This window comes from Aspergillus neoniger (assembly GCF_003184625.1).
Source record: "Aspergillus neoniger CBS 115656 unplaced genomic scaffold BO87scaffold_11, whole genome shotgun sequence".
In the NCBI taxonomy this organism is placed as follows: Eukaryota; Fungi; Ascomycota; class Eurotiomycetes; order Eurotiales; family Aspergillaceae; genus Aspergillus; species Aspergillus neoniger.
In genome coordinates, this window is record NW_020291139.1 from 659,146 (window position 1) to 675,054 (window position 15,909).

Here is a 15,909-nt window from a genome sequence, read left to right on the forward strand (position 1 = left end):
TTTATCTCGGCAAACGTCAATAGAATTGGGATATTGATTTGAATAAATGCTATCAATCAAGAGCACTATACTGCCGTTGCAATTACCTCGCCTCACCTCAGACCTATACTCATTACTATACAAGACTCGACTCTACTTCCCGATATAGTAATCCGCCATGGAACCAGCACAAGAATCCCGGCCAAATAACATCGCCCCAAGCAAACATATTTCTAATCAGCACTAAGCACAAATCTAACAGCTCACTCCCTAATCAATAATCCCAGACAAGCGACACACTCTGACTCATCAAAAACAATTACCGAAGTAAAGCAAAGCAATGCAAGGCTCAGCCCAGAACCTCAGCCAACAATCGGGTAACGTACGGGGAAAGATTGGCCGATCCATGATGTCAGCAGCCCTAACCTAAAACAGGCTAGCGCATACCGCCCCTCTGACTCCGCCATCCCAGGGCTCGAGAAGCTTCCGTGGCGTCGATATAAATTCAGCGGGCCTTGAACATCCCTCCTTACGACACACCTCACGCGATCGCACTTGACACTCACACACCGCCACCCTCACATTCTCCACCCACACCACACCTTCAAACCAACCCAATATCACCTCTAGAACCTCCATCTTATCACCAACTTCGCATCCATCTTCAAAATGAGCGACTGGGACTCTGTTACGCGCATTGGAGCCAGACACACTGGTGGCCCTGCCACCCGCGAGACCGTCGTCAAGGGTAAGAGCGCCTTGAACGCCGCCCAGCGTCAGGGTCTCGTTATCGGTACCGAGAAGAAGTATGCTACTGGTAACTCTGTAAGTATACCACTTAACTTGCCCCTCGTTTGGGTTCAGGAAGCAATGAAAGAGGGGTAGCCAGGCTAACACAGAGATAACAGGCCGGACGCTCCGGTGCCCCCGAAGGCCAGCACCTGACCAAGGTCGACCGCAGCGACGACATCGTCAAGCCCAAGACCGTTGGCTACCAGGTGGCGGATGCGATCAAGAAGCGCCGCAACGAGGAAGGCTACAAGATGACTCAGAAGGAACTCGCCACGAAGTGCAACACAACCATCACTGTTGTTCAGGACTTCGAGCGCGGTACTGCTACTCCGGACCAGAAGGTCCTCAGTGCCATGGAGCGCGTGCTGAACGTCAAGCTGAGGGGTACGGGCATCGGACAGGAGAAGTTCCCTAAGAAGAAGTAAATTGATCGGGGGTGAGCCCGCGGCTTTTTCTTGGGGGAATGGAGAGTGAAAAATTGTTGATTGATTGAACGGTGCTTTTTTTCATCACCCTTTTTTTACTCTTTCGACGGCTTTTTCTTATGGTTTTTATTTGGTCATGCCCGGGTTTACTTACGACCTTTTTTCTTTTTTCTTTTTCGAGAGACTTTTTCGGATGTTACGTTATGAATGAGATCCCATGATTCTTTACTTTTATATCCCCCCATTCCCCGCTGTTTGTGATTCTGCTGGTCGGAAGAGCGCTGGCCTGGTATTTATTAGGAAAGGAAGTGTGATATGTGATCTTTGGAGAGATGAAAAGGGAAAGAAGATATCATACATATTGATAGAAAAGTGCAGTTTGCGGGTATTCGTGTTCCTATAGAGTATACTATTATATGGTACTCCAAACAATAGAACATCGAGTTGCAGATTAAGCAAGATTAAGCACAGATCATCAGTTGAACAAACAATAGAAAAAACCTGAAATAAGACACTATAGAGTCGCTCGAAAATGGATTTCATGTATATATAACGAGCGACAGCCAGTACTCAACTATGTGCCTTGCCTGAAACGGAGCAAGGGATGAAATAACAATTATTTGCGAAACCTGCCGAGAACAGACAAGAAGTCCCATTCTGGATCCTGGTACATTCCTATGTCCAAGCTACTAGTATATAAGGTTGGTAAAATCAGCATGTCATGTTCGATTATACTACTAGCTCTATCCTCAACTTTGAACTCAAAACCCCCTCAAACTGAACTCTATTTCAATCACATACCTCAATATGCGCATTGGATTTGTTTTCTGTGCAATCAGCACCCTTGTCATACTTCCTCTCGGCCAATGTCGGCCGCTTGATGCTAGCTGCTGCCAACTACAGGCACTTGACACCCGTCTTGAGAGCCTTCTACATTTCATGGATCAGGCTCACACTGAAGACCAAAACGTCTATCCCAATGACAGGATAGAAAAATTACATGGAGCCCGCCCCCTGATCGAATACTCGAGCGATTCAATGCACCAAATGAAAGAACAGCACTGCAGCAGAGTTGATCAAGGAGATGAGACAATTAGCCGTCGTCAGACAACCCATGAAATGCTACTTGAAACTCTTCTAGTATGTTACATGCTCCATTGATATGTGTTTTAACTAATATCACGTCCTCTAGGAGACTTTGGATGTGAGTAGTAGGCACTTGGAAGTCTTAGCTGAACTGAAATGTTTCTGTACTAACCTGACTGCGATCCGTTTACAGTATGTACTTAAGGGTGTAAGTAAACAATCAAAGCCCCTCACCGGTTCGATCATAATCTAACGATGCTTTTTTCAGGGCACCGACCCAACTCAATCTTGAAGCTGGTAGTAGGGAAGCAAGCGACGATCCAAGAATCATTACTGCTCTTTCGGTATGTTCTACTTATGTTCTATCAAGATGTATGGTGAACTGACATCATCCTATAGTACTTTGTTGGTAAACATGTCTGAGGCTTTGGCTGGATAATCAGTACTGATCTGTCATGGTTGTCTGATGGAGCATTTAATATGTACAATATTTAGTATTTAATATCCTTGTAAAGCGTTATCATGTGTTAAGCTTCTAGTTTGTATTCTTAGTAGGGCATTGTGCCCCCTAATTGTGTTTCTGTTCATTCATCCAATGTTAGTCCTTCCTAAGGTCTATCCTAAGTATCAACTGTCCCTTTCTCAAGATATTTAATCGTTGTGTCAGAGGAATGATCAGGTTAGGTTGTCAGAAATCGAGGGTCTTAGCTATGTTGTGATAGGCAGTTAGCACGTTGAGGTGTGATGGTAGTTGTTCGTCCAGATAAGCCTTTCTGCACAACATGATATCAGATTACAATACAGCATTTCCCCATATAGGATCATAGCGCATGTTAGTTGGCCTTTAGGATTCGAAAACAACTCGTAACATATATAGCTACTATATATTATAGCAAGGAATACGTTTCAGGGCGGCTCTGTACATATATATTCACGAAAACCCCGCCACTGATTACTACCGTGAACTTGAAAGAAGAAATGAAGCAATGTAGTTTCTTTTATTAGGACACAAGAAAGCGACCAGAAAAGCAAATGGTACCAACTCCGACTTTATCATGGTTAAGAAATGATAGAAAAAGAACTCATGCCCTGAATCGCCCCGAGGTCTCTTTCTCGTACCGCCGTGCTGCCTGTCCTTGCTACTTTTGGTTTCTTTTGTAGTAAGTAAAGGAGAAAAATGATATCATCTTCGCCTCATGAACACATACACACACGATGCGTGTTTATAAAAACTGGTAGGTAGGTAAGATAGGGGGAGGAAAAACAAAAAACTCTTTGCAAAACTTTCGTCACACACTTCACTTCCTCAGCTGCTCGCGCTCAACCTCGTACATGAAGTCGAAGTAGGGCTTGTCGAAGTGGTGCACACGGACGTAACCGTCCTCACCACCAGAGGCGTAGGCAGTACCGGCGGGGTGGATGTGAACAGTGTTGAGGGGACCGAAGTGACCGCGGACACGGCCAATCTCGTCCTCGAAGACCTTGTGGTAGAAACGAGCCTCGAACTTACCCTGACGGGCAGAGGTCGTGGTGACATCCATGGCGGCCTGACCACCTCCCAGGATCACGTAGTCCTTCTTGGGTGTAATGGTGGCGCTGTTCAGGGGAGTGTCGGCAACGTAGGTTTTGAGGATGGCGAGGTTACGGGTAGACATGAGCTGGGTTGAGTCAGTATTCTGCTCCAATTAAAACGTATAGTAGCAGGCTATGTACCTTGGCGGACTTGTCCTTGGAGGCAGTGATGAAGTAGGTGCGGTCGGGGGAGAACTGGATGTCGTTGATCTGGTGGTCGAACTCGTGGGCCTGGACGTTCTCCAGCTGCTCACCGGTCTGTCATCAAGTTAGCATCTAGCCCCCTCAACGCATAGCAAAAAAGGTATTCTCCGCACCTTTCCATCGTACTGGCTGACACTGCCGTCTTCGTGACCAGCAATGATGTACTTGCCCATGTAACTCCAGCCGGCAACCGTTGCCTTGCTCTCTGTGCAGGTGATGCGCAAGCTAGGCTCCTCAGCCTGTTCCGTCAAGTTCTCGCCGTAGTTGATGTCCAACACCGCAATGGTACCCAAGAAACCCATACGCTTCTCCGTCACAGCCAAGAGTCTGCTTCCATCGGGAGTGAACTCGACCCGCTTGACGGCCGTAGGGAAGTCCCACACCTTGATGCACTCGCCGGTCTTCACGTTCCATAGTCGCACGGTGTTGTCTGCCGAACCGGTTGCCAGAATCTGAGTGTTCGGGCTCACATCGACCGTCCAGATAGCACCCTGGTGTCCGTTGTAGGTACCGAGTCGCTCGCCGTTGGCCGACCACCAGGCGCACACAATTTTATCCTTAGCCACGGAGAAGATAAGATCGCCATCGCGGTTGAACTTGATTTGGTTCAGGGACCGTTCCTATTAAGCAAAATATCTATCAGTCACTCGTCCATATTTCCTATCATTTCCCCAATTTTATATCATTTTCCAAGCTCCTGGGGGGGGCGACTATCATCGCGTTCGGGGGTGGGTATAGGCGAAACGCACATGGCCGGAGAGCAAAATAGGCCGCATTTTGGGCCGATCAAGCTGTGAATCTGGGTAAGGCGACGAAGGGGAAAAAGATGCTGAATCAGAGGTATGTATCCTCTGTAACCGGAGTCGACTAAGACCTGCGAGATGAGGCGGAAATCCTTGCGGGGTGCTGGCGGGCTCACGTTGTCGGCGTCGTCAGACTAGTTTGAATTTCATCGCACAGTCCGGGCTTGCCCGCCAAGAGTTTCCTGTTCGAGCCTGTTCTGTATGAAACGCTTCATACCGGATACGTGGTTCTTCCGGTGCGATGATACGCATCATGTGATTTGACCAAGCCCTGAAGATTTCCTACCAATTGGGTTCTGGAAGACGAGATGGGCTGACCGCCAACTACGCGCTATACCCAATGCAAACATATGGCGTTCCGAAAGTCCGAAACATCTGAAAGTTGCGGCTCGCGGGAAACTTTTGTCTTGTGAAAAACAGCAGAACAATGGTAAAAGGAGGAAGCATTGAGAGTCGCAGAAAGGACAGTTTCACCCACTAGTACTATAGAATATAAACAGATCACAAAGATCAATTGGGAGCGCTGCACACACTGAAGACATTCAGTGTTGTTTGGAAGCTAATGATTTCAATTATTCAACGATATTACTCGCGTTTGCGTTGATCGACCTTTTCCCTATCTCCATCTGACCCGGCCGAGGAAAGCTGGTTGGCACTGGGCCAACCGACGAAGCAAATTAGATGCCTTTCCCCCCCGCTCGTTCGGCGACACTACCCCGCTGTGCTGTCAACGCGAAGCATTCTTATACCCTTTCCCCCAGTCACCGTTTTTACCCACTACTTTCACCCTCTGTTCGACGCCAATTTTCCTCTGCACGCGGGGTTACGTCTCGTATCCGCTTTTCGCCGTTATCTGCCAGACCTGGCGTGCTAGCTTGCGAGTGGCTTGGTTGCGCACCGTCTTGTCATCATCGTCCATTCTCCGGTACCAGGACAGCCATGACAGCCACCAACATTAATGGCACCCAGATTGCCAAGAACATCCGGGCAGGGTTGAAGGAGGAGATCCAGAAGATCCAGGAATCAAATCCCCGCTTCAAGCCTAATTTGGTGATCTACCAGGGTGCGTGTTGCTGTCACAGAAATCTACCTCGCGTCGAGAATAAACTGACAGTTTGAGTTGAACAGTGGGAAGCAGATCGGACTCGAGTAAGTCGTAGGCCTCGTGTTAGTGGGAAGGTTGTATAGACTGATTCGTGTTTCAGGCACCTATGTGCGCATGAAATTGAAAGCCGCAGAGGAGGTGCGTCACCACTCATGATCTGCATCCTTCGATCTGCTCAGTGCTGACTCGCTCCGAACAGGCCGGTATCATCTGCAAGATTATCAACTTCCCCGAAGACGTCACACAGGCCGAGGTCCTCCAGGAAATCACCAAGTCCAACAATGACACCTCAATCCACGGCATTCTCGTCCAGCTGCCCCTCCCCGAACACCTGTCCGAACACACCATCACCTCTGCTGTCGCTGATGAGAAGGATGTCGATGGATTCGGTGCGATCAACATTGGTGAGCTGGCCAAGAGGGGCGGTCGTCCTCTCTTCGTCCCCTGCACCCCGAAAGCTGTGATGAAGCTTTTGGCGGAGGCCGGCGTCGACCCCTCCGGAAAGCAAGCCGTGGTTCTTGGCCGCAGTGACATTGTCGGAAGCCCGGTCAGCTATCTGTTGAAGAATGCTCACGCCACCGTGACTCTCTGCCACTCGAAGACCCCCGATATTGCACGGATCGTCAAGACCGCCGATATCGTCGTTGCAGCAATTGGACAGACCGAATTTGTCAAGGGTGATTGGCTGAAGCCTGGCGCCGTCGTTATCGATGTTGGCATCAACTACAAGCCCGATGCGACCAAGAAGTCTGGTTCCCGACTTGTTGGTGATGTCGAATTCGAGTCTGCCGCTCAGGTCGCTTCGCAGATCACCCCGGTCCCCGGTGGTGTTGGTCCCATGACCGTGGCTATGTTGATGGAGAACGTTGTCTCCGCAGCCAAGGCGTACTTCGAAAAGCAAAGAGACAGACGCATCACTCCCCTCCCGATCAAGCTGGCCAGCCCCGTTCCCTCCGACATTGCTATCTCGCGTGCGCAATACCCTAAGCAGATTACGGACCTCGCCTCGGAAATTGGCATTGAGCCCCACGAGCTCGACCCCTACGGCCACACCAAGGCGAAGGTCAGTCTCGGTGTGCTCGACCGTCTGTCGCACCGTCGCAATGGTAGATACATCCTGGTCTGTGGTATCACCCCTACCCCTCTCGGTGAGGGCAAGTCCACAACTACGCTCGGTCTCTCGCAGGCTCTTGGTGCACACCTCGGCCGCATTGTGTTCGCCAATGTGCGCCAGCCTAGTCAGGGCCCTACGTTTGGTATCAAGGGTGGAGCTGCTGGTGGAGGATACAGTCAGGTTATTCCTATGGATGAGTTCAACATGCACTTGACTGGCGATATCCATGCTATCACCGCCGCCAACAACCTTCTCGCTGCCGCCATTGAGACTCGCATGTTCCACGAATCTACCCAGAAGGATGCTGCTCTCTACAAGCGTCTCGTCCCCGCCAAGAAGGGCGAGCGCAAGTTCCAGCCCATCATGTTCCGCAGGCTGAAGAAGCTGGGTATTACCAAGACCAACCCCGACGACCTTACCGAGGACGAGGTTCGCCGGTTTGCTCGCCTTGACATTGACCCCGAGACTATCACTTGGCGCCGCGTGCTGGATGTCAACGACCGTCACCTCCGTGGTATCACTGTGGGACAGGCTCCCACGGAGCGAGGCCACACTCGTGAGACTGGCTTCGATATCTCGGTTGCCAGTGAATGTATGGCTATCCTGGCCCTGAGCAACAGCCTGGAGGACATGCGTGAGCGTCTTGGACGCATGGTTGTTGCTACGTCGAGGAACGGCGACCCTGTCACCTGTGACGATATTGGTGCGGGCGGAGCGCTTGCTGCGTTGATGAAGGATGCCATCAAGCCCAACCTGATGCAGAGCTTGGAGGGTACGCCTGTTCTGGTCCACGCCGGTCCTTTTGCCAACATCAGTATCGGCGCAAGCTCGGTGATTGCCGACAAACTGGCTCTGAAGCTCGCGGGTACGGAGCCCGATGAGGATCACGAGTCCAAGACCGGTTTCGTGGTGACGGAAGCTGGCTTCGACTTCACCATGGGCGGTGAGCGGTTCTTCAACATCAAGTGCCGGTCTTCCGGCCTCTCTCCGGACACTGTGGTCATTGTGGCTACTGTGCGCGCCTTGAAGGTGCACGGTGGCGGTCCTGAGATCAGCCCCGGTGCTCCTCTGCCGGAAGTCTACCGCACGGAGAACATCGACATCCTGCGCAAGGGCTGTGTCAACATGAAGAAGCACATTGAGAATGCTCGGCAGTATGGTATCCCCGTGGTGGTTGCGATCAACCGCTTCGAGACGGACACGGAGGCCGAAATCGCCGTTATCCGCGAGGAGGCCATTGCGGCCGGCGCAGAGGACGCGGTCCCCGCCAACCACTGGGCTGAGGGCGGAGCCGGTGCGGTGGACCTGGCTCGGAGCGTGCTGGCAGCTAGCTCCAAGCCTAAGGAGTTCAAGCTCCTGTACGACCTGAACGGCAGCATCCAGGAGCGCATCGAGCGGATCGGCACGGCCATGTACGGCGCGGAGAAGGTTGAGTTCAGCGAACTGGCCCAGAAGAAGGTTGACACCTACACGGCGCAGGGCTTCAGCAACCTGCCCATCTGCATTGCCAAGACGCAATACTCGCTCAGTCACGACGCGGCACTCAAGGGCGCCCCCACTGGCTTCACTGTGCCCATCCGGGACGTTCGGCTAGCAGTGGGTGGTGGATATCTGTAGGCATCCCGTCTCATTCTGTGCTTAATTTGGATCCATTGAGCTAACCTATTGTGACTACAGGTACGCACTGGCTGCGGACATCCAGACCATCCCCGGATTGCCGACGGCGCCTGGATACCTGAATGTGGATATTGACCCTGAGACCGGAGAGATTGACGGTCTGTTCTAGACGGTAGATTTAACGTCATTAGTGTTTTAGAGTTGGGGCTGGTTTTATTTTCATAATGTCATCGATTATTACTGTTTGTCTAACATGATTCTGGCCATGAAACAAAGGCAAGGGAAGGTTTATTTCAACATATTGCGGCAGGACTATACAGGGCCGGTGTTCTCGGGTCACTGAAGGAGGGTCAACTTCAACAGGATTGCAGTGTCTCTTTCTGGCGATATACATAGTACAAAGACTATTACATAGTTAGATGACCCAATGTAGAAAATCTACAGTGGAGATTATCTTGATTATCTCGAAATTGACTACTACTCTGTACTGAGTATAATTGAGTATGGTGCTGGCCTGGCGTGGGGAATCATGGATGAGTCATCGATAGTTCTCCGGGGAGGAGAGTGGCAAGTCCGACCGGCAGCGACTTCGGTGGTTGATGACCCGGCGGAGCACACTGTATCCGTTGCCGCGGGAAACAGCGGTTGCGATCGGCTGGACTGGTCGGAGAATTCTCCTTTAAGCCTTTAACGTTGCAGACACAGGGATGCGAATGGGATGGCTAAAAAGCAAATTACGCGGGGTGTTGTCAGGTGCATTTGGGGTGTGACCATTTGAAAATTGCGAGTTACGGCGTATACTGAGGGAGGTTATAGTTATAGTTCGTTACGTGCACCGCGGAGGACTTCATCTTATCTTGATGGAGATCAATAGCGGCGGACATTAAGCAGGGAGGGAGGGAGGAAGGGAGGAATGGAGAGTCTGGAGTACTCCGTAAGGCGGGAACGGAATAGCGCAGAATTGGGTGAGGAAGAGGGTCTGATGCCACCACGGACTGCAGTTTGACCGGACCCATTAGTTAGTAGCAAGTAGCAGCAAAAGTAGTGCCAATTCCCAGGGAAGGGAACTTTTCCCCCCCCCCAGTCTGAGAGTCGAATAGTCCGGCTTCGGCGACCAGAAAGTCGCAACGGTGGGCGGAAAGGGAAGTGGGTGTGTGTCAATTCCAAGCCTTGGGAGGGAACATCCACGCCGGATAAGAGGTGTTGGGGCGCCCTCCATTTGCCTCTTTTCCTCTCTTCACCCTCTCTCTCTCTCTCTCCTCTCCGTTCTTCCCTCATTCCTCCCCAGGTTCTTGCTTATTGCAGGAAGATTATTTCCCAGAGTGAACAGAAACGATTTTCCGGGTTCTCCGATCTGCCCCGTGAAGGTCCCTTACAGCAACAGCATCTTGTCCAGTCCGGCTTAACGGCAGCTTCCGAACTCCACCACCGCCTCCTTCCAGCCGAGAGCTTCACGGCTTCTTGCTTGTCTTTCCCTCGGGTATACTCTCTCTCTCTCTCTCCCTCCCTCCTATTCTCGTTGCCCCCAAGTTTAGATCCTCCTCCTCGTTTCCCCGTACCCGATAGACTGATCCGCTTGGGCAGACTTTCCCCGGTTCCTCCCACACAACAGGCCCAGTTACTGTCGAGTCTTTGGCAATCCATCCCACACCATGTCGTCTGTCCGGTTCAGTTCCGCATTGGCGCGCCGCTCCTTCGCCGTCGCTTCCCCTCCTCTCTCTGCCCCTCTCTCTTCCTCCGCTCGTCGCTTTCTCTCTTCTTCCTCTTCTACTATTTCTTCTTCTTCCTCCTCTGTCTCTACTCGCTCTCCCAGATCTCTTACTTCTGCCTCATCCCTTCTCTCCTCTCGTACTGCTTCTGCCCGCTGGACCGGTCTATCCTCGTTGAATCTTACTCAATCCCGCACCATGGCTACCGAAATCCCCAAGATCAAGGTCAAGAACCCCGTCGTTGAGCTCGACGGTGATGAGGTATGTCTGATTTGACTTTTACGTTTTGGCTTCCCTCCCCTCCTTTATATATGTATAATTCTGCATCTCGGCTCTGCCCCTCGTCGGGATGCGCATTTTCGTCATGGCGCATTCCAGACGCGGGGAATAACGGCGGCTGCCGCCTGGCCCCTGGCAGCCAAGCGTCAATCGTTCGGCGATCCAGGGCTCAATTGCAGGACAGCAAAAAGGTTTGACATGTGCTAACCTTGCCCTTTTACTAGATGACCCGTATCATCTGGCAGGAGATCAGAGAAAAGGTATGTAGTTGGCCCTCGGCTGCCCCGCCATGCATCAGCTCCAGATGCATTCCTCCCGTTCTCTCCCGCATCTTCACACGCTAACTCGGCCCCGCTTCTATAGTTGATTCTGCCGTAAGTCGACTTCTTCCGATTATTGATCCATCCAGTCAGTCGACTAAGACATTACGCCTAGTTACCTTGACGTCGACCTCAAGTACTATGACCTGGTAGGCTTCTGTGGCAAGAATTGGTGTTCTGGTTGGAGACTGACAGACATTGCAGGGTCTCGAATACCGTGACCAGACCGATGACCAGGTCACCGTTGAGGCTGCCGAGGCTATCAAGAAGTATGGTGTCGGTGTCAAGTGCGCCACCATCACTCCCGACGAGGCTCGTGTTGAGGAGTTCAAGCTGAAGAAGAGTACGTATACCGAAGCATGTGAATGGAGTCATACTAACCCTTGCTTCAGTGTGGCTGTCCCCCAACGGCACCATCCGTAACATCCTGTTCGTACCTTGCTGCAATCCCTGCTGTTAAGCTCAATTGCTAATTTCCTGCAGCGGCGGTACCGTCTTCCGTGAACCCATCATCATCCCCGCCATCCCTCGTCTCGTCCCCGGCTGGAACAAGCCCATCATCATCGGTCGTCACGCTTTCGGTGACCAGTACCGTGCCACCGACCGTGTCATCCCCGGCCCCGGCAAGCTCGAGCTTGTCTACACCCCTGTCAATGGCGAGCCCGAGACCGTCAAGGTCTACGACTTCCAGGGTGGTGGTATTGCCCAGACTCAGTACAACACCGATGAGTCGATCCGTGGCTTTGCCCACGCCAGTTTCCAGATGGCCCTGCTCAAGGGTCTCCCTCTGTACATGAGCACCAAGAACACCATCCTGAAGCGCTACGATGGTCGCTTCAAGGATATCTTCCAGGAGATCTACGAGTCCACCTACCAGAAGGACTTTGAGGCCAAGAACCTCTGGTACGAGCACCGTCTCATTGACGACATGGTTGCCCAGATGATCAAGAGTGAGGGTGGTTTCGTCATGGCCCTGAAGAGTAGGCTTTCCCCTGGCATTGTGTGAGGGCTATGCTAATTCAAAACGTATAGACTACGACGGTGATGTCCAGTCCGACATTGTCGCCCAGGGTTTCGGCTCCCTTGGTCTGATGACCTCGACCCTGGTCACCCCTACTGGCGAGGCTTTCGAGTCTGAGGCTGCCCACGGTACCGTGACCCGTCACTACCGCGAGCACCAGAAGGGCCGCGAGACCTCCACCAACCCCATTGCCTCCATCTTCGCCTGGACCCGCGGTCTGATCCAGCGTGGCAAGCTCGACGAGACTCCTGATGTCGTTACCTTTGCTGAGGAGCTTGAGCGCGCTTGCATTGAGGTTGTCAACGATGAGGGCATCATGACCAAGGATCTGGCTCTGGCCTGCGGCCGCAAGGAGCGTGAGGCCTGGGTTACTACCCGCGAGTACATGGCTGCCGTCGAGCGCAGACTCAAGGCCAACCTCAAGTCCCGCCTTTAAATACCCGATTGTTTTGCATTGATACACTAACGCTAGCGTGACTCGATGAGTCGATATTCTTAGAATTACGGGTTGCATTATGTAGATTTTACAAAAGGTGGAAACAGTTGTTGAAACCACATGTATAGTGCAACTGATGTTTGTTCCATGTCTCATGAACTTGTACATGCTTGATAATGAAAATAGATGCAGTCTTCTGATAACTTATGCACTTTTCTCGAACATTTCCTAACCGAGCCCACTAATGTAAGAGCTGGGCGCCAACGGACCGAACCGTGGATCCTCACAAATTGTGGTGGCACACCCAGCCCAGTCCAGCAACATCCGCGGGGATTTGACTTTATCAGTATCCTTGACGCAATAGATCTGGATCCGGCCTTGCAACCTCGGGCTTAGCATTGCCACGTCTGCTTCAGCAGCAAAATCCTTTTTTTTTTCCCATTCAAAAAGATGATACCGTAGACCTCAATCGAAAGATGCCGCTCCCTTCCTCCGAAGGAAGTAGACGTCGTCAGTTCACCCCAGCAGGATGTATGCCCTGCCCGTGGGAATCGTTTTCCTTTGCCTGGCGACGATCACGGTCGCGCTGCGACTGTATACAAGGTTGAGGTTGGTGAGGAAGCCGGGTTGGGATGATTTGTTGATTGTGGTGTCGTTGGTGAGATACCCTCTAGGATAGTTGATTGATTGATTGAGTAATGCTGATGTGGGTGTATGTATGATGGGTGTAGGCGACTGATATAGTGTTTTTTGCGTTTTTGGTTATAGGTATGTTATCCCCCAATATAATATGGAATATACCTGGGATAAGTGGTAACAAGGTATAATATAGAAAGCCAAAACGGCCTCGCCGGAATCGAAGCAGATCTTCCGCCGGAGGTAGTGAGGAGACAATTGAAGGTATACCCACACCCACTCACATACATACCCTAATTCCATACAACAAATGATACTAATATATGAAATAGGCCCTCTGGATAACAATCCCCCTCTACAACCTCACCCTCACCCTCACAAAACTCTCCCTAATATTCCTCTACCGCCGCCTCTTCCCAACACACACCTACCGCATCCTCCTCATCCTCACCCTCATCTTCGTCATCATCACCGGCCTCTGGATGGTCCTCAGCACCCTCATCTTCTGCATCCCCATCAACGCCTTCTGGGATACTTCCCTGCCGCATACATGTCTCCCCGAGGATGTGGTCTGGTGTCTCAACGCCGCGTTCCAAATCACTACGGATTTGATCCTTGTGGTTCTGCCGTTGCCCATCCTGGCGAGGTTGAATCTGCCAAAGAGGCAGAAGGCGGCCCTGTTGGTTATTTTTGCGTTGGGGTTTTTGTAAATCCCCCTATACCTCCCTCCCCTTATACCTTTAATGTTATGGGTGCTGATGATGATGGTACAGTGTCTGCGCAACAAGCATCATCCGCCTAACAACCATCGTCCACCTCCTCCGAGATCCAGACCTTACCTGTACCCATCCCTTACCCTACCCTCCCCCATATCTCACCCCCATACTAAGAAAGAAAATAGCAGGAAACGGCCTCGCAGCAACCTGGTCCTTCATCGAATCCGCCGTCGCCATAACCTGCGCATGCCTCCCGCCTCTCCGACCCTTACTCGTCCGTGTATTCCCGAAACTGATTCCTTCTCGGATGAGATCTTATCATAATAGGGATAAGGAGTCGAGGTCGAACAGCAATAACAACAATAATGGTAATAAGGCTGAGGAGGCGGGAGTTCAACTTCCTTCACGACCACCCACGATATCTAAGTCTAGGACGAGGAAGTCTATATCAAAAAGAGGAGGGGCGTCTAGGAATGAGGACTTGGATTTCCTATCTGTATATGGGGGCGGTGGGGCGGGGTTGTTTGCGCCGGGGAGTACCGTTTCCACGAGTGTTTGGGGGGATGCGGGGAGTGTTAGGTCTGCGGGAGTTGATGGGGATGGGGATGGAGATGGGAATGGAGGGAAGGTTGGGGAGGGTGGTGGTGGGGAGAGGGATAGTGGGGGAGAGGGGATTCAGATTATGAGGGAGGTGAGGTGGGATTCTGTTTCCGTGTCGGAGTCGGTGGATGGGAGTCATCATGGGAGTCATGGTTGGGGAGATGTGGAGGGGAGGTTGTCGGAGGGGACGAGTGGGAGGAGGTCGAGTGGTGCGCCGTTTTTGCATCCGCAGTGGGTGGGGGGGAATATTGCTGAGTGGTAGTGTAGTATTGTATAAAGTAGGGTTAGAGAATGGTATTTCTTGGTGTATACACTTTGATATGTGGTGTCTGTCTTGGGCTATGAAAGGATAGTAGTATCCGAAATCATCAATGAATCAGCGCTATCTACTGGTATTGATCAAGCATACTGATGAATACTACATAACCCACACCTCTTTTAATGGCCAAATCTAACCTTTATCAATCTGTTGTAAAACCTACCAGACCACCCATCATGAAACTTCGCCCTCTGATCCGCCATTCTGAGCATTCTATGCCTCGGCATCTGTCTCAGCGTCCTCTGTGTCAGCTTCCTCTGTGTCAGCGTCCACAGTCTCAGCATCCTCCCTCTGAGTAAAAGTTTGTTCCTGTCTAGTCAGCTACTGTAGAAAGAGCGGATCGAGTATGGCGGGCTAATAACAATGCAAGACTGCAAGACACTCACCACGTCTGTTTCAACAAGGATTCCTGACAGCCCTGCAACAACAGAATCAATACGATCAATCCCCGTTTCTGGGGCAGACATGTCGTCTTCGAACAACTGACCCCGGCGATTCAATCTATCTCGATGTCGCGCACGCCTCCTCCCAAAGGAGCCGTTTCCACTGCCTCCTGAAGTCGGAGCTTCACTTCCTCCATTCGTCTGAGGTTGAGTATGTTCAACAGATGTAGATGCAGAAGCTGCATAGCCTGGCGTATCTACAGGAGTGACTCCGTTTACATGATTCCGGGGAGGTGCTTCTCCTTCCTGTTCTGCCTCAGCTGGAGGGTCTGTCCCGGTAATTGGTACGGCGTGAATGGAAGATGACTCAGTGATTGCGGTTTCCGATGCGGACCGATCTCTTGCTTCCGCTCTTATAGAGTCCCGAATATCCCAGCGCGTCCGACGAGTCCCGTTCTCCTGGAATGCCTGAGCCGCCTGTGCTGCCTGAGACGCTTGGCTTGCCCGATGTCCTTGGTCTAAATGAGACATAGTCACTAGAGGAATTCCCTCTTCCTCTGGCAGAGAAGGGTTCGAATGATCCGGAGACTCTGGAGGCGAATTCAGGGGCGGATTTGCAGGAGGGTTAGGGGAATCCGCAGGATTATTGACAAGAGGATATTCAGGAGTATTCGCAGGTGGAGGATGCCCAGGAGGATCTGCAGGCGGAGGAGTATTTTGATGAGACGGGGGATGTTGTTCCTCATGTTCAGACTGATCCTCATGCTCAGATTGTTCCTCATGTTCAGACTGA

The 15,909-nt window shown here is 51.5% G+C and overlaps 6 protein-coding genes across 6 annotated transcripts in view; 4 read left to right on the forward strand and 2 right to left on the reverse strand.

Annotated features, from left to right (window-relative positions):
* The first annotated feature begins 539 nt into the window (after positions 1-539).
* Positions 540-1,499, forward strand: mbf1 (multiprotein-bridging factor 1). The gene is made up of 2 exons (XM_025623031.1): positions 540-804; positions 888-1,499. Exons 1-2 carry the CDS (start codon positions 649-651, stop codon positions 1,194-1,196), a joined length of 465 nt encoding a protein of 154 aa, XP_025481265.1. The 5' UTR covers positions 540-648; the 3' UTR covers positions 1,197-1,499.
* A 341-nt stretch (positions 1,500-1,840) lies between these two features.
* Positions 1,841-2,706, forward strand: BO87DRAFT_375409 (uncharacterized protein). The gene is made up of 5 exons (XM_025623032.1): positions 1,841-2,336; positions 2,389-2,400; positions 2,476-2,490; positions 2,551-2,626; positions 2,682-2,706. The coding sequence occupies exons 1-4, from the start codon at positions 2,004-2,006 to the stop codon at positions 2,572-2,574; spliced, it is 384 nt and encodes a 127-aa protein (XP_025481266.1). The 5' UTR covers positions 1,841-2,003; the 3' UTR covers positions 2,575-2,626; positions 2,682-2,706.
* Positions 2,707-3,261: 555 nt separating this feature from the next.
* tif34 (translation initiation factor eIF3 subunit i) lies at positions 3,262-4,987 on the reverse strand. Its single transcript, XM_025623033.1, has 4 exons — positions 4,808-4,987; positions 4,172-4,678; positions 3,996-4,112; positions 3,262-3,940 (listed from the first exon to the last, which is right to left on the reverse strand). The coding sequence occupies exons 1-4, from the start codon at positions 4,832-4,834 to the stop codon at positions 3,581-3,583; spliced, it is 1,011 nt and encodes a 336-aa protein (XP_025481267.1). The 5' UTR covers positions 4,835-4,987; the 3' UTR covers positions 3,262-3,580.
* An 813-nt stretch (positions 4,988-5,800) lies between these two features.
* Positions 5,801-8,866, forward strand: BO87DRAFT_305263 (C-1-tetrahydrofolate synthase; the record flags this gene model as incomplete). The annotated part of the gene is made up of 5 exons (XM_025619314.1): positions 5,801-5,924; positions 5,990-6,010; positions 6,067-6,104; positions 6,166-8,693; positions 8,758-8,866. 5 exons carry the CDS (start codon positions 5,801-5,803, stop codon positions 8,864-8,866), a joined length of 2,820 nt encoding a protein of 939 aa, XP_025481268.1.
* Positions 8,867-10,604: 1,738 nt separating this feature from the next.
* BO87DRAFT_424685 (NADP-dependent isocitrate dehydrogenase) lies at positions 10,605-12,462 on the forward strand (the record flags this gene model as incomplete). The annotated part of the gene is made up of 8 exons (XM_025627249.1): positions 10,605-10,667; positions 10,910-10,945; positions 11,049-11,059; positions 11,121-11,154; positions 11,210-11,348; positions 11,398-11,434; positions 11,489-11,985; positions 12,038-12,462. 8 exons carry the CDS (start codon positions 10,605-10,607, stop codon positions 12,460-12,462), a joined length of 1,242 nt encoding a protein of 413 aa, XP_025481269.1.
* A 1,025-nt stretch (positions 12,463-13,487) lies between these two features.
* BO87DRAFT_395838 (uncharacterized protein) overlaps positions 13,488-15,909 on the reverse strand; it is a gene marked incomplete at both ends in the record, with an annotated part of 3,198 nt that continues 776 nt past the window's right edge. Inside the window, 2 exons of the mRNA XM_025625212.1 lie at positions 13,488-13,751; positions 15,120-15,814. Coding sequence (XP_025481270.1) covers positions 13,488-13,751; positions 15,120-15,814 — 959 coding nt within the window. The remainder of the gene's footprint in view (positions 13,752-15,119; positions 15,815-15,909) is intronic.